Source organism: Pyxicephalus adspersus, chromosome 3 (assembly GCF_032062135.1).
Source record: "Pyxicephalus adspersus chromosome 3, UCB_Pads_2.0, whole genome shotgun sequence".
In the NCBI taxonomy this organism is placed as follows: Eukaryota; Metazoa; Chordata; class Amphibia; order Anura; family Pyxicephalidae; genus Pyxicephalus; species Pyxicephalus adspersus.
This window is the reverse complement of record NC_092860.1, coordinates 117,647,342-117,672,582: the sequence shown is the minus strand read 5'-3', so window position 1 is coordinate 117,672,582 and position 25,241 is coordinate 117,647,342. Positions and strand designations below refer to the sequence as shown.

The 25,241-nt window shown below is 40.7% G+C and overlaps 2 protein-coding genes across 3 annotated transcripts in view; one reads left to right on the top strand and one right to left on the bottom strand.

Annotated features, from left to right (window-relative positions):
• LOC140327003 (uncharacterized) overlaps positions 1–4,139 on the top strand; it is a 60,014-nt gene extending 55,875 nt beyond the window's left edge. For both annotated transcript variants that reach the window (XM_072406117.1, XM_072406118.1), the window contains 2 exons: positions 449–573; positions 2,865–4,139. In XM_072406117.1, coding sequence (XP_072262218.1) covers positions 449–573; positions 2,865–3,124 — 385 coding nt within the window. In that variant the 3' untranslated portion in view covers positions 3,125–4,139. The remainder of the gene's footprint in view (positions 1–448; positions 574–2,864) is intronic.
• Positions 4,140–6,630: 2,491 nt separating this feature from the next.
• Positions 6,631–11,252, bottom strand: ING2 (inhibitor of growth family member 2). Its single transcript, XM_072406116.1, has 2 exons — positions 10,884–11,252; positions 6,631–7,426 (listed from the first exon to the last, which is right to left on the bottom strand). The coding sequence occupies exons 1-2, from the start codon at positions 11,065–11,067 to the stop codon at positions 6,759–6,761; spliced, it is 852 nt and encodes a 283-aa protein (XP_072262217.1). The 5' UTR covers positions 11,068–11,252; the 3' UTR covers positions 6,631–6,758.
• Between the last annotated feature and the right edge of the window lie 13,989 nt (positions 11,253–25,241).

Sequence of the window (25,241 nt, the reverse complement as noted above, 5' to 3'; positions counted from 1 at the left end):
GTCAAATCACTAGATGGCACTAGTAAAGTGTATAACAAACTCTTGCTGTGAGGCATTTTTTGGTATGGTGGAATTTATAGTAAGAAACATGTTTCTACAAGTTGTATGCAACACACCACTTCATGTCTTGAGATAAACACAGCTCTGCCTAGCAGGGAAAAGATCTAATTTTTTGTGTTGCAGTTAAATAACACCTATAGATCTGGTCTGTCCCCCAGACTGTGACTGGACAGCAAACTCATGAGCTCATCATTCTGCCAGAAAAGCTTCTGGGTGACAGAATACCCATATGAAAAACTGTTAATTTCTGGCCTGCTTACCAATAAAATTTCTGGTCCAGATATTTGTGACTGTGTTTCTTTAAAATGTATGCAAGTTTACACACAAACACATCAGTTTTGAGTTATGTCAGATTAAATGGATGTTCTGTTTCTTTCTTGATTTTTAGAATAAAGGTCTGGGATCCCTTCAAGCATAAACACAAAGTAATTCCGGGATATGAAAACCTTAACCTCACAGTTGACAGCAGAATACAAATCATAGAAGGAGGGTCAAAGGCAGTTTTACTGTCTGGTAGGTATCTATATCACTTCCAGCTCAGTGCTTACAGCATATTGTTGCTTTCAAGGACAACTTTTTTTTTTTCCTAATTCAGTTTTCATGGAGTACACATGACCATATATGCTGCCAATTTTGCACTCAAAAAACTTATCTGATCAATTTTCAGATCTGTCAGACGCCCCAAATGCTACAAAAAAACAAACTTGTACCATAGTCTGCTGCACCCTTCACTATAAACAACATTACAGAGCGCACATTGCACATATAATTAGAAAATTATAAATATACCCTGGCGCTATTATAATCACATGGTAATATATTTTGAAATTTACCCCAGTGTCATCTGAATCTGTTTAAATGTAATCCTTTGTACACACAGCACACCATATATAGTCTAGATCATGGATTTACCAACATCACCGCTTGTCTTGCTGACAAACTGAAGTGTGGAAAATCAGTTGGAAGTACATCTTTGTTTACGTTCACTTTATTGGATCGGAAATCAATTTGACGTGAAGGTCTGCCCATGTGTATCAGCCCCTCACACATCAATGTGAAAGGGCCCCAACACTGTCGTGTGGTAAAAACTGAGTAAAGTACAACTATTGTGTAGCAAAACAAAGATTTAAGAATATGAGTAAATAGCGACTGACCCCCCACATTGGTACAACTGAGTACAGGTGTTACATTTCTGTCACTGGAAATGTTCTTTCATGATTGTTACCAGCAACAGTAAAACAAACTAGTGCTGTACACAGATTTCTGTTCTGTGGGGAAGAGGTTGGACTGCCACCCCCCATGCTTCATAGAAAAGGACATCAGTCATACCCACTTGATTGTTTAGTTAGTGGCTGCAGCTACTAAATGATTTCTAGGGACTGTTGTAGAGATGGTGGAATGAGATTCATCCGGATGGTGGTTTTACTAGCCAAAGGATCTGCATTATGGTCCGTGTATTGTGTATATTTACATACTCCAACTTCAGCCTGGAGACATTGCATTTAAGTAAAACTTGCAGGTCCCTAGCTGTATCCTGTTATTGAACAATGGCGGAGAAGCAGCAAACAGATAAGCTCATTCTATAAAGCTGCGTACACACGGCAAATTTTTCTCGCCCGATAATCGGTATCGGCCAATTATCGGGCGAAAATCTGCCGTGTGTACAGTCGGTCGTCGTCCATCGTCCGACGACCGTCCTGGCGGATCCATGGACGATGGACGACAACCGATCCTAATGAAAGGGAAGGGGAGAGCGTGCAGCAGGGTGCCGCTCCGTCGCTCTCCCCCTCCCCTCTCCATAGAGCATGAACGGTGCTGTATGTACAGCATCGTTCGTGCATCGTGCAGTCTTTTCTCTTTGGAAAGGATCGTGAAAGATCCTTTCCAACGAGAAAAATTGCAGGTGTGTACGCAGCTTTAGCTCTGCTTTTATCAGCTTACTTAGTATGCACACACTGTAGAACCACTCATGTGCAACCCCCTATTATTATTATCCAGTATTTATACAGCATCGGCAAATTTACACAGCGCTTTACTAAGTCCAAAAACAAGTCACTATACAGTAGAACTCAAACTGGTAGAGAAGCACAGGGATCAAATCAGGCACTTTTAATGATACAATGATTTGTTATGAACACATGCCAAATGTATGACACTAGAAATAAGCACTATACACATGGTGCTGTTCAGTTTTTCTACAGGGGAGGACAAGCGGGTGGCACCCCCGTGTCATCCCTGGATGGTTGTTTAGTGATCCACTGCAGTAGATCACTAGACGGTGCCCGGGGACTGTCGTACACATGCTAGATTTTTGCCTAAAAGGGTTTACAACACTTTTGCCAAATTGTTGTACATACCATAGCTGAATTAATTAATGTTTTATTTTTTTCTTATTTGTCTACAGTCCATCTTAGGCTGCATACACATGTGCAATTTTTGTTGCTGGAAACTATTTTTCGAGATCATTTTCAGCGACAAAAGAGTGACAGATGAACAAACAAGTGCTGTACAGAAGGGAGAACGAGCAAGGGGCACCCTGCTGTGCTCTTCTCCATTGACTTGTACAGCAGTTGTTCTCAGATCAGTCAGGACAGATTCATGAATGACGATAGGCAACAGCTGTACATGTCAGATTCTCTCCCGAGATGAGCCGAACCATTATGTGTGTACAAAGCCTAAGGTGTGTTATGTTGGCTACTTTATAGAACTCTTGTGGTAGACCTTTACTAAGAAATTATGGAGGCTGACACTTTTAAACATCTCTAATAGACCATTTTATTTGCTCTGTCTTTTTTTTGTTATAGGCGATGTCAGTTTATGGAACCTAGCCGACGGCACGGTAGTCTCTGTGTTCACCCCCGACAGTAAAATTTGCTGCCTGACCTTAGCTGCGGATAGAAAGACTATTCTTGTCGGGATGAGTGATACTCCATCACTAATCACCTTGAAGGTTGCATCAAGGGATAAAGATGTAAACTTCACAATAGGTGCTGATTTGTTTGGCGAGGAATCTACAAGTAGTGAAGATGAACCTGATGACAAAGAACAACCTCTAAAGATTTAAACATGTAGAATGAATAATGCAGATTCAATTACAACTTACAACTACTAAAAATATCAGCCTTCATTAGAGCACCTATCTAGCAACCTCAAGAGTTTTTACCACCATGCACAGGCTTTGACGGTACATTGCTTTAATGCTTGCTTAGGCCAGATGGTCATGTTAAATAATATGGGTGTGTGTGAATATCCTGTAAGGTCCACCCTTTGTCATAGTATCCCATTGTATAATCCTGGAGCAGCCATGAGGCTCAAATCACAAAGCTAACACACCAGTATAAAAATATTTATTTAAAAGTTCAAAAATTTTCAACTGAGATTTTAAACTTGTCACATTGAACAGTCATATTGTTAAAAATAAAAATCCTTTATGTAAAAGCTTAGTGAAACGAGCCTCTGGTAATATATATTCAATCCTAATGCCTTACTAAAATTATTGTTTATACGGTACTGTACTAGAACATACTACCTAAACCACATGGCACATAATGCTTTCAACTCATCATCCCACACCAGCAACTCACAAATTGGGCATGTTTTGCTCATAATAAAGGCATTGATAGTAATGAATATTCTCATTCAACAGTAGAAGGCCTTTTCTTTAACAGAAATTTTCATCTATTGTAAACAAGCTCATTAATCTTTGTCTAACTTATAGCAACCATTTATAGCTCTCCCTTCAAATGACACAATTGGTATGATTGGTTGCCATGGACAATACTGCCCACTTTTGCATTTCTAGAAGCCAGCTCCACTAAATTATATTGTAACAATTCCTTTATATTTGTATGCCCACTCAGTAGCAGCAACCATTATAGGAGTCTGTGCAGCATGTAATAGGAATCTATATTCACACTTGCCTCCTACACCAACTGCTAGGATGCTTATTGGTTTACACCACAAACCCAGTTATGCAGGCTTTATTAGACTTGATATTGTATCAATTGTGTCTTTGTTTAGTAACTTCTGTAACATTACACTGTCTAATAAAGAAAATCTCACCAAACCCAGTGCTTACAGTTAAGGTTCCGATTACTTACTTTTCTGTACCATGTTTATAATTATTAACACTTTTGAAAATACAGTTTTCACTTTCTTTTTGCATCCAAGTTTTAATGATCTCCCCCTAATAAATCTTACTCATTTCTTTTCTACGTATATGCCCTCCAACAATGGCTGGATGTCAATAGTATGAATAAACTTTCTGATGGTAACTGCAGTAAAACTGTGCCTGCAAGTGGCATGGAAGTCTGAAAGTGTATGTCCTATGGTGACAATACAGGGGAGGATTTAGAGCCAAACAGTGTTGTTAGATGATAATAGGAAGCACATTCTTCAATGCAGGATTGCAAGGCATTTTACCGAAAGCTGCACAATTAAAAAGATTGAAAACTACAATAATAAAACTGACTGTTCTGTGAGTGTCAATTCCCAGGTAACCCCCCCCCCCCCACACACACACAGCTTTCAGTGGTTTCTCCTACTGACCCACACATTGTCAGTCTCCCCTGTAGTGATAAGGACAGTGAAAGAACACAAATTATCATCCTACAGAAGCTAGTAATATTAAGTAGTTACAGTATTTTACACATCTGACTTGCCTTAGTAGCAGAACTGCTTTAAATACAGAAAAGAATAATGATGTAAAGTAAAACATTGTTAGGAATGTCATAAATCCTGCATCTGGTTTATGTGGCTGTGTGGGATACTATACAACATTTTGTATTCTAGGCCAAGACCATTGTTAACTCCCTGAGCAGTAATGCCGAGTGTGGCTCGGGTAAAAAAAAAAAAAAACAGGCTGAAAGTGGTAATCCCAAGCAACACTCGGAGTAGCAAAAAACATAAAAAAAACACTTACCTGGTCCTACTGGCATCCCATCCTTGGGTTGCGTCCTTCTCTTCCGATCTCCAGCTGGCGAGTGCACAGAGCTTCCCCGGGAGTTCCCGGTGATGTTGGTGCGTGCACGAGGCACGTCGGAAAATTCAAATAATTTTGTATTGGATTCAAGACTAGATAACTGCAATAAATCCAATACAAGGAAATCATTTTATATATATATATATATATATATATATATATAAAATATGCTACTGTACAGTTATTATAGGTTTTAGTATTTTATGCACCCTTGTTTTAACAGATTTTTTTTAAATTAAAGTTTATTATTAAATATTGGACATAATTGGTTATGCCTAAGAATTAAATTACCATGCAAAACAATTTACCGCTTTTGGCATTAAAATACTGACATAATTAGACCGCCAGGGGGTTAAACAAAAATTGCTTATCCCATGGCCTCATCCCCCAAATAACTATGCTTACCTTAGAAGGGGGAGGAAGATAATTTTTCCCCCTCTAATGCAGGTGTGGCTTATGGTAATAAAAAATTGGATGCTTACAGTTATTTAGTAACACGTCATTAGCTTTAAACAGAAAGAATAGATCTAAATTTTATATGCCAACAGCACTAATGTCCGCCAGAATGTGACTAGATGGTGTGTTTCTCAAACATATTTCCCCCTTGTAATGTAAAGTTAAAAAAAAAAAAAAAACCTGAAGTTTCACTTTGTATGGTATCTACAGTTTGTTTATTTAGATAAACATTGTGCATAATTACTTACATACAATATACAGCCATCAGTTAACACACTACTGAAATAACTTTGATGGCTCATTTACATCTATGCATCCTGATCAATCACGTTAGTGCGTGGCAGTGTTTTTAGTGGCACCCAAATGCACTAAGAATGCATGTTCATTATAGTGCACCACAGCACACAGTAATGCACTATTATGTGCTGCAGTGCAGTGCTTAGCCAAAAAAAAAAAAAGGTGCTGGTTAAAGCAACTATAATGGTAAAATGGAACAATGTGGAAGGGTCCTGAGAGATCTTTCTGCAGCTGTGCTTCCCGCTGTTCTCTATTTTTGCCACCCTCCATCTTAAAAGATTCACCTACACACACCAGGTATGCTTTACAGATGTCCTGCAAGCAACAGTATCAGCAGTGTTTTGTAGTAAGGGTGACAGCAGGATACAAACAAAAATGCAACCCGCCTCCCCCCAAAAAAACCCCTAGAGCCAACCTAAGATAAATATGTAGTATATAATGCTACTGCTGATCTCATTCAAAAAATGGTCAGGTCCTTGAGGCACTCAAGCCAGAAGAACAGCAGGAAAGCCAAAGCAAAAGTTGAGAAAATTAAAAAAAAAGGTTGACAAAAAAAATAAATAAAAAAAACCCAGTAAAAAAGGAAAAACGCAAAAATTCAAACAGGATACTAAACTGTGAAATTAAGCCAATGCACGACCAGCATACCACCCTTAGAACACCTCAAAATACAATCAAGTGTTAGCAACATTGTTGAGTTCAGCATTCAAAGAACATGTATTATAGAGATCAGTTCACCTTACTGCACATAGAACTATAATGTGCAATCCTTCCAAGAACAAAATAAAACATAGGATTGTTCTAACCTGAAAAATGTTGCCAAGACAAAATGTAACTACAGCCATAACAAATTTTTAATATTGCAATGCTATTAAAATTAGTAACACTTATACCTAAAACATCGTTCCCACATACAAAAAAAAGTCCAGAAAACTATACAATAAACCCACTTAAAAAAAATATATTATCTCGACCTTCGGTCTCTTTTTGTTTTTTCTGTGTTTTTGTTCATGGTTTTCTCATTGTCCCCTCTGCAATCAGGACAGTACCATTTGCCCTTTGGTTTGTAGGTAAGTCCGACACAGGAGAAATGGAACCACTCTATGGCACATTCCTCATTGTCACATCCTATCATTTCCCCATAGGACACCTGATTGCACAAGCAGTATGTTGGCTCATTGGGATCAACTACAAATGGAATTGGGGACACCTCCCTTTCCTGCTTGGCCTTGGTTCTTTTCTTCTTCTTGGAAGACTTGGCCTTCTTTTCTTTGGGTGGTTCATCACCATCATCCGTTCCATTGATCATGTGACACAAGTCCCGACTTTCGCTATTACGCTGTCTGCGAGGTCTTCGAGTAGAACGATCTGCTGAATTGAGATCGGATTTGGATTTTTCAGAAGGTTTATCACTTTCATCAAGATCAAAAAAGCCGTTGCAGAGTGAATCAATCTGCTTAGTCCTGTTTTCTACCGATTCCAGCACCTGTGTGACAAGCTGAATTTTGTCATCGCCAAGTTCCTGGGTCACAATCAGAGCTCTCTGAAGTTGCTGCAGTAAACGTTTTTTCTGGTGTGGATCACTTTCGTTTGAATGCTTCTCCGAGACCTCATCTATCTCTTTCAGTGCCTCTGTCGATAAGAAAAAAGCCCAATAAACATCTTAAGGCATCAAAATCTTTCGAGATAGACAAACAGACTATTACAGTAGGTAAAGTATAACTGAAAGCATTTAAATAAACTGCTGAGTGCTTAGAACCACAGTTAGAATAAATCTTCAAGGCGACATGTACTGTAACAAAAACCTCTCTCTTAATAAAGCAGGGAATCTGACATTCCCTCAAACATTGCCTGGCAGAGAATATTCTAGGTCCATGTGTTTCAATAGTAGTAATTGAATGTTTGAAGGTATGCCAGATCCCGTTTAATAAATAGAGCCATAATTGTCCTAATCACCAATGTCACCAACAACAAAACCAAGTTACCAGCAATGGGAGCAGCTGATTCAGCAGTGTACATGAGGAGACAGGCTTTGCTTCACTGAACGTTCACCGTCATGACATAACCCCGGCCACTCTCCCATCACAGATCTGAGCCTGCGATGGGAGAGTAGGCAGGTTGTTCCCTGAGCCTAGGATTTTTACAGGAACATGGTCTACGGGTCTGGTTGGTGCAGACCCCCAGCGGGGTCCTTCTCCCTCTACTTCAGTGAAGTCGCTGAAGTAGAAAGAGTTCAACCGGCCAGATAAAAAATAGACTCAGGTCTGGGGATTTCACTGTGGGCGCCCAAACAATATATGGCAGCTCTCTGGCCTCTGTGATTGACTTTCTGACAGGGTGGGTAAAAGGATCTATGCATCAGTATTCATGTATGTATGGGGCAAACTATGAAAACAGCAGCAGATTTTATTTTAAACTGTGGCAAGCTTTCTACATGAATGATATATACATTTTGCAGCTACATGTCTATATGTTGCCGCCGAGATTAAGACTTAATGGGAGAGCAGAGCTGACTTGGGTATCCCGGGAGGCTCTGCTTTTTTTCCCCCCCTTCACAGCAGCTACCTCACCTGATCACGCACCTGCGCAGTGCGAGATCGTGTGACGGGGCAAGAAGACCAGACGAGAAGGAAGAAGATGGCGGCGCCTGGCGCTTCCTCTGCGGTGGGACGAAGATGAATCCCAGGATAACGCCTGACTGGATCGCAAAAAGGACCAGCGCCATCAAGGGATCTGACGGATTAAAGGTAATTGTCATTTTTTTGTTTTTAGTTTACTTCTGCTTTAAAATGTGTGAATTGCTTGTCTCACTAGGGTTTGACATTTTTTTAATTAAACTGGCTTTACTCAGTTCAGTTTTTGTAGATTTTACATAATCTGTTTTTGCGATACCTAATGAAGATTTTTGTTTATTGTAGAACTGCGTTGGAATTATTTCCTTCTCCTTGTATTTTAGTTTGTTTCAATATGGCTACTCTGTTTACAAACAGCTATTTCAATGTATCTAACCACAGAGGAAGCGCCAGGCGCCGCCATCTTCTTCCTTCTCTTCTGGTCTAACCTTGCATTGCTTTTTTTCCTTATTCATACTGGATAAAAGTTGCCTACCAGTCCTCTTCTGTCTTTTGAAATCCTCACAACTTCCCACCACTCCATATCCCCCTTCTATTGTGTGTTAATTCCCCCACCTCCTAGATTGTAAGCTCTTCAGGAAAGGGTCCTCTCCTTTCCTCCTGTGTCACTGTCTGTATTTGTCTGTCATTTGCAACCCCTATTTAATGTGAAGCACTGAGTAATATGTTGTGGCTATATAAATCCTGTATAATATTAATGACATTCTTATCTCCCTCGTGTGACTGCCTTATGGCCTGGCCATTGGCTGCTCATATATATTATACACATTTATACCCAATTATTTAGGGGACTTGGGAATACGAGACAAAAATTGTGCTGACACAGACTTCCCTATTGCACAATTTATCTACTTGTGTTGTTGTTTTGTGTATTAGATTTGTGTTTAATTTTCTTTCCTAGGTCCTAACTGCAGAGTGGTCAGTCAGGAGGTAATAAGATCTGGTTACAGCAAATGAACAAGAACTGACTCTAATTACATGAGGACGACAGTCCAGATACTAACTATTAAGGAAACTTTTCTCCAGAATTAACTTGTGTGACCACACTGCACTAAGTGACGGATCAAACAGGAAGTATCACTAGCAAACCATCATCCAGTTTTCAGTGATGGAGCGAGTTATTAGTCATGGCAGTTTTTACAAATGACCACGCTGAGAAGATTTCACTTTGTATAACAGCAGTGCACACACAGATACAAGTCTTTATATTTATTAGAATGTTCTGTACCCTCATTCCGTGTGGTCACCAAACTGCTGCCATAGCCAAAAAATAAACAAACATGGCTGTACAGTTACAGCAACAACAAGGCAATGCACTCTACATCTCATGTGTGTAAGGGGGGGGACCAACTATACTTTGCAAATTACACAGAAGTGTAAACTACAAAACAAACCCTTCATTACATATTACCAATGAATGTTCACAACACATTATCATGCTTGCACAAGTAATAGTCACCCCCCACCCCGTTTCGTGGTTATTTATCACGTGTCCATACAAATAAACAGGAGCTGGGTACACACGTTGGGGGTGGGGGAGCAACTGCCGTGTCCAGCCCGCTCAACATGAATGGACCATGACACAACCGTCTCCAAGTGACATGGCCGATAAAAGGAAGGCGGGGTTTGCAGAGAGGGCGTGTTTAAATAGCCCCATTGGCAGCTAGCTCCAGAGTGGGCGGGTCATGTTGTACAGATGGGCGTGCTATGACAGTCCGGGTGGATGACATGACGTGATCTATCTGGTATGCAGGCTCTGCCTATAGGAGGCCGGACATGGCACGGAACCAGTGCGCCGTCTTCCTGGGCAGAGCCGAGCCCCGGAAATGATGGCCCTGTCACTATACAGCCTTCACACGGTCCATAAAAACTAAAATAATGTAAAACACGGTGACAGGAGTTTCTTGATGCCCTCTTACATGTTAATGTCCGCCCCCCCGTTACACACAAGCCATAAGACCCACAGCCCTTCCACCCCGTATTCCCGTCTATAAAGTACTACTAGTCCTCCCTGTGATCAGTAACAATGCTTCCAGTAACAGAGCTGGAGAGGCAGAGTGTACACTGGGGCCACCACAAGCTGTCAGGGAGTGCTGCAACCTGTAGTGCCACCACACATAAAACCTTCACTGCAGTCCAGCTTCCAAAATGGCTGAATATGGCACATAGGTGACACATAGGCACACTCCTGCTGCAGCACAGTGCCTTGCTGTCTGATCCCAGGGGGAGAACATGTCACCCGGCTTGGGCACCCAGATAAGCAGCCTGTGCTGGAATTCACCACAGCCCTGCCACTACCGAACGTTACCCGATACGAGGCGATGACGCACCAATACCCCGGCTGCAGGCTTGTAGCAGCCATCGGAGCAGTAATGTGGCTCGGTGCCTAGGCTGACCCCGGGGGGCGTCACATGCTTGTGTCCCCGGGACCCCCGGCCACGTGTGGGGCCACTCACCTATGTACTTGGTGTCAATCTCCCGCAGTAAGGAGATGGTCCTCTGGATGTCCAGGGGAAGGGACTCGGTACACTCCAGATACTCCTCCACATAAGTCACCAGCTGGCTCTCCTCCAGACCCCCGCTGCTGCTTCCCGGGGAGTAATAGAAACCCTGCGGCGGCGGCTGCTGTTGCCCCAACATTGTTCTGATGATAACAGCATCCAGCAAAGTTCCGGGAGTGCCTCGGATCCGGGGCGCTGACTTCTCGTCTCGTAGGGAGGGCGGAGTTGTTCGGTGCTCCGGTCCCTTGCTGCTTCTCGCCGTCTCCTGCGATCTATCTCTGGGGCCGCATTCCAATTTGGAACCCGGCGGCCCGAGCTGAAGTTCTGCGCATGCGCGCACATTACCTTATATGGCAGGACGCCCCTTTTTTTCTCGCTTTTATTGTGTTTGGATTTTCCCGCATTTCCCCAAGCTCATGTTGATTGGGGGAATGTATCGAATGGAGGTGTGTCTGGTTAGTGGGCGGGGTTTTAGCGTCAGTTCACGCCCACAGGATTAAATCTTCCGCTTGTAGAAGCTCTCGTTGCTGATTTGCTTGTGGCGAGCTGGGCCTCAAAGATTTCTATATAGTGCTGAGGCAGTATGAGAGGAGACGGCGACTGAAGGCTGCCCGCTGAGGAGGCTGTTTATTCAAGGTTTCATCCAAGATTCACACATTGGATCCATGAGAGAAATGTGGGAATCCTGGGTAAATGTTCTGTCAAAAACATTTATAAATAGACTCTGTATGTCAGCTCTTTGAAAAATTGGGCCTTCAACTGAAATAGGGCGCTTAAGATAGCTGACCACCCTCCCTAATCCTTATACAAATCATCTGCTTAATGTAGGTGTACATATACAGAACATATACCCAAGAGAAAATTAGGATTTAAACTTTACCCCATGTCTTCCACAGCACAGGCCAATAATGACATCCCAACCCTTCTCTTTCTATGGAATGCAGAGCAATCTATTGCAACTGTGTCTTCTCTGAAAATTTCCCTTGTTTTTACCTATTGGGGCAGAGGGTAATCTTCCATTTTAAACACCCTGCATTGCCAAAAAATACATACTGTTTTGTCAGAAATGCATTCAGCTCCTTATTACCTATTTCAGGCTGACAGGACATTGAGTTTTAGTGGAGTGATGTCAGCCTAGTACAGATTTCCTTTGCTAAAGTACTTATTCATCCCACTCAAACATTCTTTCACGTGTTACTGCTTCAACAGTGCCTTGTAATTTTCCTCTCACTTTCTGTTCTGGGGAAAACCGTTTACCAGAGAGGAAGTGACAGGTTTTAGCAATCCCCTTATTAAAAAAAAAACATTTGTACTTCTTGTGCTTCCATCGGGGAAATTGTACCCTGCTTTCTTTCTTTAGTTTGTGAGTGACTAGATAACTAGGGACCCATTGGATTTTAGGTTAGATGGTATAAAAAAAATTCAACATTAAGTGTACCAGAACATAGAATCATTTTAAGGTCTATCTGTAGGAAATCCAATAATTTTCATGTTCTTAGCTCTGCAAAATAGTTTGTAGATGATTCTTTGCACTAAATAGGGTGGGGGCTGTGATTGTTAATCATTCTTTGTTATAGAGATTTTGCATCTAAATTTTTATTGCCATTTGTAATCATTTGAGAGATTTATGGAAATACTGGTTTTGATATGGTAGGACAGGTATGAGTGTCAGGGAAACTCATAGTTCCATATTGTAGTAACATGGGAAACCACAGCCTTTTCAGTCAATGTAAAATTATGGCTATTGCTGTCATCAAATTTTTCCTGCGTTTTACTAAATACTTGTATATTATATATAGGGGTTGTAGGAACGCCTAGATAAAAGGTTTATGGATGGTGTAAGAAGTCCATTTCTTTCTGATGTGAAGTATGATGCCTGTGCAAAGAATCTGGAATGCTTCATGTTCCACTGAGATGTTACTAGGTCACTTTTGCCATCACTCGACTGTTAGGATTGTTGGTCACAGATCCCCACAGGGCTCACCTTGCACTCCTCTGCTGCCTGCATCAACTCTTCTTAGGGATCCCAGTCTCTGCTCACTTCCTAATCTAGGTCATGTGACTCATGTTTCAAAAATGCACTTCATCTGCTGGCAGAAATGTGAACACCACCTGAACTGCCTCTTCTCCAGCATCACCTCTGGTGGTGGGTTAGGTTGCCTGCAGGTCACATGGCCTCCATCCATCACATAATCAGGTACTCATAATGCCCTACCTGGTATTAAATACAGTCTTCCACTCATCCCCCTGCCTTATTCTGATGAGGTTGTAAGCTCACCTTAGGTCTAGTTTGGTAAAAATTTGGGCATCTACAACCTGGCTCAACAAGTCATTGATACGAAGTAAAGGGTACCTGTTTTTGACAGTAATTTTGTTTAACCCTCTGTAGTCTATACATAGCCTTAGGCTTCCATCTTTTTTATCGACAAAAAAAAAAGCCCCAGCAGGGGATGTAGATGGGCCGATAAAGCCTTTTTCCAAATTTTCTTTATTATAAGCTTTAATGGCTACATTTTTTCTGTGAGATTGTAGAGGCGTCCTTAGGGTGGCATTGTACCTGGGAGCAAATATATTGAGCAGTCATAGGACCGGGGAGGTGGAAGGACATTAAGCAGCCTGAGGAGAGAATACATCAGAAAAAGCTGAATATAGAATGGGCAGCTTCTCCATAGATGTACCAGAAACACAGAAAGATAATGAGTCTACCAAACATTTTTCTACACACATTTCACCCTATTTTAATCTGCCCAGATTCTCAGTCAACTATAGGATTATGTCTGCCCAACCATGGTAGTGCCAAAATTACAAGTGAGGAAGGAATATTTAGCAGGAAAAATTTTACCATTTCAGAGTGGACAGCACCCACCTTCACCGAAATCTTAAGGGTAACTGTTATAGGTTTACCCTGCTGCAAAGGAGAATTGTCTATTGCTAACAACATAAACACTCAGGATGATTACCATTGGGAAGTCCCAAAGAACGTGGCAGAGCTGGTGCAGGAAGTCTCTCCAAACAGCGCTCGCAAAGTCTGTGATCAATTCTAATCACTAACAAGATTGTTTTATCCAGAGTCTCTGGCATGGGATGGCTAAAAGATGTTCTTGATGGCATCAGATAGACTCCAACAAAACTGGCATTTAAGTGCAGGATTATTATATTAGGAATTGACAGCCCAGCAACAGAACTCTGCAGCATATTCCTCTGCCTGTCTGTGACCTTGTCGGAAACTACATAATTTTGCTTCTGCTGTAAAAGCTAGGTACAAGTCTGCATACAGGATTCCCATGGCTTTGAAAAAGTTGTCCACAGAGGAGAGGGCTAGTTCCTCTTGTGGCAGGTTATACGACCATGTCTGAGAGTACCCTTGGAGAAGAGACATGACTAGACCAACTCTCTGAGTCTCTTTTGTTGAGATGAGAGTGATTGCAGCTGGAAATATAGTTTACGGGAATGCATAAAGTTGTCAAATTGTTGGTGCTCACTGGAAAAATTCTCTGGCAATGGCATTTCGGGTTCTGCAGTAGTGGCAGCTGCCACAGCAGGAGCAGTCTTGTCTTTGAATCTCCTGCATGGTTACTCGCTGTGCCAGTTGGCTCCATCACAATGGACAGTTTATTTGTTGGGCCTGTTGTATTGCCCGCTGCCAGGGGCAATAGGTCGAACGTGCTCTACTGTGGTGGGACACCACCTGGGATTGTCGGCCCAGAGAAGGGAGAGGGGAGGCCCTGGCTTGGGCTTCACCCCCTGGGAAAAAGGGTGATCCTGTTTCAATACCTTTCTGCAGTGTTTTTTCCTTTCTTTTGCAAGGTATGTGATGAACCTGGCCATGCCTCCTCCAGTATCAGAAATCCTGCCCCTACATCAGGCTTCTCTCTGTTAGCGGTAACATTTTGAACCCCAGCCACGAAATAGAATTGGTTTCTGTCGAGCTTTGCAAGCTGTATCATCCACCCGGGCGGTAAGCCCGACCTTGGTTCGGGCTAAGTAAACTTGCTACAATCGTTTACCCCGAACCAAGGTCGGGGTAGCTAAAAGTATAAACATGCGTTATGCGTTGTATTATATATATATTATATAAGCTACTATACAGTTACATTACATTATACACTATTTTTTTTTTAAAGATTTTTTTTGTTATTTTTTATAAAAAAAAATTTAATTATTAAATTTATAAAATTTTGGACATATTTTGGTGGGTTATGCGGTAATTCGGTGAATTATAAGTAATTATTGAGTAATTTGGTGAATTATAGCCTACAATCTAAAATAAATTTCCATGCAAAAAATTTAACACTTTTTGCATTGAAGTACAGAAGTTCGAAAAGAATTAGAACACCCGGCGTTTGCGTATGCCTCCCTTGGCGATTCCTGATGATGTCCGTGCGTGTGCCCGTCGATGGGGGTCGTAGCGGAATATTCAAATATTTTGTATTGGATTCAATACAAAGTGCTGTATCCAATCCAATCCAAAATAATACAAAATATATTTATGTGGTTTTGTCTATAGGTATGTGACGTTGGACACTAGGGAGGTGTTTTAGATTGTTCTTTTTATATCCATTACCAAGAAGGGGTGCAAGTCTGTTCAGAGGCTCTCTAGGCCTTTCAGCTACTGAAAAAAGCCTTTGCATCTGCTCCTGCTTTGGTTCACCCAAACAGCTCACAGCCTTTCTTCTTAGAAGTGGATGCTTCTTTACTTGGGGTTGGTGTGCTTCTTTCACAGAGGAATGCTTCTGGCAAGCTCAGGTCCTCCAATTTCTTCTCTAAAACAATTCTGTCCTGCTAAGAAAAACTATTCTGTTGGAGGTCGCAAATTCCTTGCAGTCAAGCTTTCCCTAGAAGAATGGTGCTATTTGCTAAAGGGAGCTCGTCACCCAGTGACTGTATACTCTGATCATAAGAATCAGCAATATTTACAGACAGCCTAACACTTGAATCCCTGCCAAGCCTAACTGGCACTCTTCTTCTCCAGATTTGACTTCATACTTCTTTATCGTCTGGGTTCCAAGAATGTAAAAGCAGATGTCCTGTCTTGTTTCTTTGAAAAAGAGGATCCAGAATTGGAACTCACCTTTGTCATATACACGGCTTCAATTGTACCTATGGCCCAGTCTATCTGAATTAAATTCCTCCACAGAAGTTTTTTGTTTAAAAGGTCTAGTGCCCTTTGGTCCTTCAATGCAGACATGCCTCCAAGTTTGCTGGGCATCCTGGGTGAAGGAAAATGTCCAACAGGTTCAGGACATGTCCAACAGGTTTGAAAAAAAATATGTGTAGGTAGAGAGAAAGAAAGAGGTTGAGGCTTGTGGTTTTTCAATCAAAAATTACTTGTAATACATAATACATATACATATATATACAGTGTTTCCCTCTGTCCTGTTAACAACTCACAGGACAGGGGTTTGACATACCATACATGGTTATTCTGGTAGATTACAAGTAATAGAAACAAAAACAATTAATTTTTGATCGTGTCGCGTAAGAATCCGACACGTCCTGCCTCGATGGGCTTCTTCAGGGATAGGTTTATAAGCGTACTAAACAGTCTGAATGTGCATACAAGAATGCACAGTATAAGAAATATATAATAACATACAGCATACATTAGAAAATTTCATAATTAGTGTTTTTTATCCAATAGTGGTTAATGATGTACATTCTGTTAATTTATCATCATATTTTACTTAGAATGTGTTCATAATATTAGTGTAGGGCAAAAGGGTATATAGTGCTGTTACTTACATACCTGTCACTTGAATTAGTAACAGTGAAGATATATATGCACATATTGGATGTCAGTAGAATCACAGCTGTGGAAATTGCTGTATGTGAATAAACAATATAATAATGTAAATACTCTATAGTATCCAAAGGGTAAATTTAAATAGGGGTATAGTATAATGGTACATACTGCATGAGTATTGAAGCTTTTAAATATAACAGAGGGTATTTGGTTAATATTGGCTTCTCTGGGACCAACCTTGTGTTTACAAGCAATCATCCATCAAAGGTTGTTGGAATGGAAGGATAGAGAAGAGCCTTCTCAAGTTCCTGTAAATAATTTGTGTATTCTGATATAAATACACTGTATATAAAATGGGCATGTAAGGGCGTAGGAGGATGCTATCGATTGCAGTGTTAAAGTAAATAAAACCTGCTAGGGTAAACGCCTTTTTAAGCCATCCTCTTAGCTGTGGTGGGAGTGTCTGGCGCATCCGCACTGTGTGCAATGTCACTGGGGCTCCACAACAACCCTGTGATGTCACTGGGGCTCCGCATACAGAGGGCAGACGAAGCAGCTTTGTCCTTACTGTGTGTGAAGGGTGACACAACCAACAGGGACATGTCATACAGGGAGAAGTTGGCCAGTGCAGAGGGATCTGCACATATGCCAGAAAGAGCCATATGGCAGTGGCGCCCCCATCCCCTGCAAGCTCCAATGCTTAGTAGGGGGATTCAGATAGTTTGATGGATGGATGGTCACAGAGCCTCTCATTATTTAAAACCGTATACAGTATACGGAGTAGTAAAATCGAGGTATACATGTTTTTAACAAAAAAGACATCAGTTCAATTCACTTATCAACATTAAACATGAATAAAATAAAGGAAAATAACATTGAATGCCGTATTTGAGAATAGATAAAGGTTCATACATGCATATTTCATAAAGTTAAAATAATCAGCTGCTTAAATGTCAGTATATGTAGGGTGCAAAATGTATCACATATGTGTATGTATATATAGGGGCTGTTAAGTAATGATGTTATGGATAGGCTTAGGAATGTCCAATTATTTGTTTGGGTCTAAAGAATAAGAGTATCCTGTTTGAACTGGGCGTGTATTGACCATTTGGCCTGGTTTGAAGGGGATCCTAAATGAGAGGGTAATAATGATGACCAGGATCAGTTATAAGAAAGACTTATAGCTAACTGCCTCATTTAGACCAGGTGGAAACATTGCTTTTAGAGTTACTATCCATTTAGTTTCCAGTTGTAAGTTTCTTTTCGGGATCACCCCCTCTGGGGTTTGGGTGTATGTGTTCAAGGCCAAAAAAAGTTTGTAAAACTTGGAGTGGAGTACTTATGTTTTGTGCCTAAATGATGGCATACTGGTGTCAAAATTGTACCCACTTCAATTGAGTGTATATGTTCATATATTCTTTTTTTGAAGGGTCTTTTCGCTTTCCCTATGTAAAACGAACCACAACTGCATGTTATGATGTAAATCCCACATTCAGTGTTGCAATCTATATTAGAGTTTGGTCTATGGTTACTGCCATTTGGAAAAGTGATCAAAAAAGGATTCCTTTATCCATATGCATTGTCTACAATGTCCGCACTTAAAGTACCTTTCATCATGGACCTATGGGGGCCGGGTTCGGTACTTGGTTGGTAATGGCTGGAGATTAATTGGTCTTTTAGAGATCTTGATTTTCTGAAGGTTATCATAAGTTTTTTGCCTATGAATTTATTTACTTTAGGATCGGCCTGTTGAATATGCCAATTTAGCACAAAAGTATTGATAATGAATTTGTGATTTTCATTGAATTCCTCCACTGATGAGTATTTTCATTGAATTCCTCCACTGATGGGGAGGTACGGCGTGCCTGCACACAGTGCGGACGCCCCAGACACTTCCACCACATCTGAGAGGACACCTTAAAAAGGCGCAATTCTCTGCACACAGCCCATCCGGCTGTCTCCATGCTACTCACGCTCTGCTGCATTCTGCATTTGATCCCAGCAATCTCTATAACCCACGCAACCACTTCTCAACAATTGACTTTCCTTCTCTGCCCAAGACATTGCCACCTACTTTAGAGATAAAATAGGCAAGATCAAACATGATGTCTCTGCTCACCAGCCACTCCAACCATACCCACCCCTTCCACCTGTAAATTATCATTGGCCTTCCTCAGCCCTGTTACTGTGGATAAAGTCTCTTCTCTTGTCTCATCATCTCATGTACTACCTGTCCCCTTGACCTGATTCCCTCTGTTCTACTCTTTGCCCATTCCTCCACCCTGGCCCCTACCCTAACCGAACTATTCAACCTCTCCCTTTCTGCTGGTAAATACCCCTCAGCATATATCTAACTGTTAACAGCACTGTTATTTGGCCCTCCCCTCAGGCACGTTGTCTTGGTGTCACCTTTGACTTTGCCCCCATATTTAGAACTTTTCCAGGTCCTGTCACTTTCATCTATGCAACATCTCCAAAATCTGCCCCTACCTGTCCCCTGAGACCACCAAACTCCTTGTACACGCTCTTATCATCTCTCGTCTGGACAACTGTAACATCCTCCCCTCTGGTATTCCACTAACCCGACTCTCTCCTCTACAATCTAATATAAATGCTGCAGCCAGGCTCAACCATCCTTCCCACCCCTCCTCTTCCGCTCCATCTCTTTGCAGATTTCTACACTGGCTTCAATTTCACCTTGGAATCAAGTTCAAGCTCCTGTGCTTTGCCTTCAAATCCCTCAACAGTTATTGTGCCACTTACATTTCTGACCTGGTAAAAAAGTACTCCCCCAGCCGCTCCTCCAATGGACCTACTAATGACTTCCTCACTCATAACCTCATCACATGCACATCACACAAGACTTCTCTAGAGCTGCCCCAACTCTCTGGAATGGTCTTCCTTGTCCTATTTGGATTGTTCCTACTTTCTGCTCATTTAAAAGAGCACTCAAAACCCATTTTTTCAAACTTGCCTACCCATCTTCTTCTGTCTTTTGAAACCATCACTACTTCCCACCACTACATATCTCTCATCCTATTGTGTGTAAATTCCCCTACCTACTAGATTGTAAGCTCTTCTGGGGAAGGTTCCTTTCCTCCTGTATCACTGTATTCGTCTCTCATTTGCAACCCCTATTTAATGTACAGTGCTGCGTAATATGTTGGCGCAATATAAATCCTGTTTATTAATAATAATAATAATAATAATAATAATATTAATAATAATCTACTTCTATTATCATTTAACCTAGCAGGTTTTAATGTACTTTAACACTGCAATCGATAGCATCCTCCTAAGTCCTTGCATGCCCAGTTTATATATACAGTGTATGTATATGGGAATACACAACTTATTTACAGGAACGTGAGAAGGCTCTTCTCTATCCTTCCATTCCAACAAACTTTGATGGATGAATGCTTGTCAACACAAGGTTAGTCCCAGAGAAGCCAACAACAACCAAATACCCTCTGAGATATAAAAGCATCAATACTCATGCGTTATGTACCATCCTACTATACCCCTATATAGATTTACCCTTTGGATACTATAGAGTATTTACATTATTATATGGTTTATTCACATACAGCAATTTCCACAGCTGTGATCCTACTCACATCCAATTTGTGCATCTATATATATTCACTGTGACTAATTTGAGTTACTATTCAAGTGACAGGTACGTTAGTAACATACCCTTTTGCCCTACACTAGTATTATGAACACATTCTAAGTAAAATATGGTGATAAATTAACAGATTGTAACCAGATTAACCACTAATGGATAAAAAGCAATAGCACTAATTATATTTTCTAATGTATGCTGTATGTTATTATATATTTCCTATACTGTGCATTATTATATATTTCTTATATATTTCTTATACTGTGCATCCTTGTATGTACATTCAGACCATTTAGTATGCTTATAAACCTATCCCTGAAGAGGCGAAATGCGTCAGATTCTTACGTGGCACGATACAGTCAAAAATGATTATTATTTTTTTTTTTCTCTTGCTATTACTTATAATCTGCCAGAATAATCATGTATAGTATGCCAAACCCCTTTCCTGTGAGTTGGTAACAGGACAGAGGGAAATACTGTATATATATATACAAGTCATACAAATACTACACAAGTCATTTTTGAATGAAAAACCACGAGCCTCAAACCTCTTTCTTTCTCTCTACCTACACATATTTGCTTGATTTCTAGAGGTGGCTCATAAACTATCCACTATTGGAAGTGAGGTGCGGAGTATCTCCTGAATTATTCCATTGTTTCCACAAAATATGTTCAATTGCAAATGCCCTCTCCCAAGTTTGTTTTACACTTCTAGGGTTCCATGGTTCTTTTCCTATCTTGTCTCAGGTTAACTATGTCACCTACAAGCTGATACTGCCTCCATCTCTGAAAATCCATAACTCCTTCCATGTTTCACTTCTCAAACTAGAAATTTTTAACAGGTTCTTTAAAAAGTTTATATCTCCTGGCCCTGTTCCTGGGTTCCTTTAAAGGACCTCCATGCTCCCCTCCTACTCAAAAAGTTCCATGCTAAATTTCCTGACAAACCAGGTGGGGCAGCCAAGTTTATACCTCCTGGCCCTGTTCCTGGGTTCCTATATTTCCTGACAAACCAGGACGGGACCAGGTCAACATGGGCCCTGGGAAGGGGGGGGGGGGTACTGTCACAGATTCCCTCTTGGCCCTGTTTCAAGGTTCTAGTTGTTCCTGGTTGTGTCTCCTGGTATTGAGACTCTGGTATACTGACCCTGACAACTCCTGATCCCCATCTGCTCTGACCCTTGGCTCTGCCTGACTACTGTTTGCTGCTTGTCTGACCAGGCTTCTGCCTCACATTCCTGTACCACGCTTTGTACCTACTTGTCAGCAGTTACCTGCCTCTGTGTGCAAGGGGGCACCTGGCAACAGCCTTCAGCACAACATCCTCACCTCTAAAGGCTCTTGAGAAACCAGCCTGTTGCTTAGACTTTGCACCCCATATAGGTCTCTGCCAACCAGGCTGGTGACAGGGAGGGTCCACTATCCCGCCCTGAGACACAATGACAGTTGGATAGGAAAGAGCAATGACTGACTAATTGATTTTGAACTTGTTATATTGTACAATGATTTTGATGATCAGTTAAAGTTTTACCAAAAATGTTCAAAATATACTTTGTTGTCCTGTGGAGTAGTTCACCTTCACCTTCTGATACAGTCAGCTTTGTATGTGTCTGAGAGCTCTGGGACATTTATGCAACCATCTGTGAGTTGAATTCCAACTGACCATGAATTGCTCAATCCTTAAAATTGGCTTCCTGGTTTTTGAGGCAAAAGAGTGATCAATAAGAAGAAATGGTCCAGGTGTCTAACAAATGAAGAAGATTCCATATTGTGTGTCAAGTTGTACCAAGTATTATACAAATTTATGTGGTGCTATGAAGGTTCTATGTGAAATCTTTCATGAGCCTTATCTCCTGTACATAGCCATGTGCCAGTGGAAGGTGGGGGTGGGGAGTCACAGAAGAATCTGTGGGTAAAATTTCTATCCAGTAGAGCCTGATTAATTAAAGTTCACCAAGAATGGAGAGGATATACTTTCATCAGTGAACTTTGGTGATCCAGCAAAACTGGAATGGATTTTGGTATTTGTTAGCAAATGTTTTCGATCCTGGACCAAATCCATTCCAGGTTTGCTGGATCACCCATGTTCACTGATTAAACTGTATCTTTTCCAGTCTTGAAGAGCTTTAAAAAACTAGGCCCGCTTTTTGCACTACAACAAAAAAATCATTGGTAGATATGAATACAAAGCGCCCCCTGCACTGCAAGAGGCGGCAGCAGAATTCCCCTTTTTTGAGATGAACAGGGTACATTTTTATGCATCTACAATCATATACCTCAACAGTGTTGAAATCTCTATCTGCTATGGACTGAAAAAAACCTCTGGATAGCCTACTCTCAAAGGGTAATCCCCCCTTTCATTTATTCCACCAGGAGAAAGGTCTTGTTAAATGGTACAACCGTTTTCTTTATAAAGTTGATGCGCATATTCCCACATCTTTTTCCAGGGCATGGACAGCTCTCACCTAGGCCATGTATAGAGAGATGACCCTTAGGGTGTACCACCAGGTATATATATCTCTACACCACACATATGTTATCGCTTTGAACCCCTCTGCAAAGTGGCCCAAATGTACACATGAACGAGCAGATTTATACCATGACTTTTGGAACTGCCCAAAAATAAAACGATTCTGGCGCTCATTGTCACATTACATCACTTCCTATTTAGTCTATGTACATTTGACCCCTGAATAGGCATATTTGATTTACATGGAGTGTGAATAACTAGGGGAAGTCAAAATCTGTTATCCGTTATCTCTTTAGTGGCTAACAAAAAAATTTTGCATTAATGGCTCGATCCTGATCAACTTACACTCCGGCTCTTTAAAGAAAAGTTTGAACATGTTTTTCGAATGGCTTGAATAGAGCAGGAGAAAGAAGCCAAGGTCTCAAAACTTTTGAGATATGGGAGTCATATATAGAGACCCAAACTCCCTCAATAAAACGTCAGATAATAAAAACCATTGAACATACATCATGAGATACTTGAGATCATGAGATACTAAGAATGTTATGACAACATTTATTCTGTTTAAAAGAATGTTTATATTCCTTTAAACAGCATAATAATGTTTCCACACATTTTTGTAACCTTATTTTGTAAATTGTCAAATACATCCTTAAATAAAAATATTTAAAAAAAGGCCCAAAGTCTGAAGCCCAGGAAGTAAGCAGTACATCTGTATTCAGGAGGACATAACATAACACCCTAACTTTTAAAGGAGGAAAGGATTTTAAAAAAATGGAATGCAAACAACTGGATAATTGAGTAGTCCTCTAAAAATCTAGTTTATATTGTGAGTGTAAGGAAGGGGCATCCTCTATTCCTGGTGGGAAAGATAGGTTTCACCTTATTGATAAAAGTGGAATTAGAAAGGGTGAAAGGACGGGGTTGATTAAAGTTTTTGCAGATGGTCCATGTAGGAAGGATAGTGGGAAGAAGTTTAAGCCCTGGGCAATGTGACAGAAGCAGTCAAGGCCAGGAGTGTAATAAGGTTTTAATAAATGACTGTTCAATAGATTTCATTGCTAAACTCACAAAACCCCAACCAAATGTATAGCAGGATAGCAAGGTGCAAAGTTCAGAATGCCCAGCCCTCCCATTCTTTTGAAATAGTGTGGTAGATGTGTTTTAAGTCTAGGGCCCTCATTCCCTCCACAAAAGGTAAAAGTATTAGAAAGTAGTGTTTTGAAAAAGCCTTGGAATTCTTTTTGGAAGGGTCTACAATAAATAGAGACAAAATGTTCATTTCACTTATATTAGTACAACCAAATCAAGAAAATGCAGATGCAGAGCATCTTTCCAGATACCAAGATACAGAAGTCAGCAGAGGGGGAAAATTTTGCTGATAAGTTTGAGATACATCATAGAGAATGAAGGTACCCAACTATTTAATGCTCCCAATTAAAGAGATATGGTTAAGCTTATTAAGGGATTAGTGATAAAAAAAATCAGATCACCTGTGTAAGGAGCAACCTTCTGATCGTAATTACATAATTAGTTAGGTTCACATAAGTCCATCAAGTTTAACCAATAGGAAAATTAACATATTCCAGATAAAATCCCTATAGACATTGGTTAATCCAAAGGAAGCTAAAAAAAAACCCGATTTAATTTGCTTTAACGCAAACAAATTCCTTCCTGATCTCGTAGGCAATCAAATGTAATTATGTGTTTCTAGAAAAGCATCAAGCTTTTTCTTGGAGCAATCTATAGAAGTTGCTGAAACTACTTCCAGAGGGAACCTATTTCAATTTTTCACAGACCTTACTGGGAAGAATCCCTTACTTATCTGGAGATTACATTTCTTTTTCTCCAGACTCCAAGCATGCCCCCTTGTTCTTTGTAATGATCCTAAAGTGAAAAATTGGGAAGAGAGTTTTCTATATGGACTATTTATATATTTATTTAGGATGAATAGATTCAGTTTAGCTTATCTTTTCTTCCCATATAAACTCCTCCATTCCATTCATTAAGTTTAGTTGCCCTTTTCTGCATTCTCTGCAATTCCATAATATCCTCTTTGTGAGCTGGTGCCCAAAACTGGACTGCATATTCCAGATGTGGTCTGACCAATGCTTTGTACAGTGCAGGAATATGTATCGATCTCTGCAGTCTACTCCTTTTTTAATACAAGAAAGTACTTTGCTAGCTTTAGATATTGCAGCTTGGCATTGCATGCTATTATTAAAGGTGCGTACACACTTCCAATTTTTATCGTTCCAATCGAACGACGAACGATCGATTGGGCAAAAAATCGTTCGTAAAAAAGTAACCAACGACGCCGACGAACGAGGAAAATTGTTGGAAACGAACGACCGGCCCGGCGGATCGGATTGGACGACGATCGTTGAACATCGTTCGTGTGTACGGTCGTTCGTTGATCGTCCATGTTCAGAGCATGCGTGATGAACGAACGTCCGTTCACTTTCCTGTCGTGCA

Coding starts and splice junctions, on each gene's coding strand:
- ING2 (XM_072406116.1), bottom strand. CDS start 11,067: ATGTTGGGGCAACAGCAGCCGCCGCCGCAGGGTTTCTATTACTCCCCG. Junction 7,427..10,883: donor GATTGACACCAAGTACATAG/GTGAGTGGCCCC, acceptor TCTTATCGACAG/AGGCACTGAAAGAGATAGAT.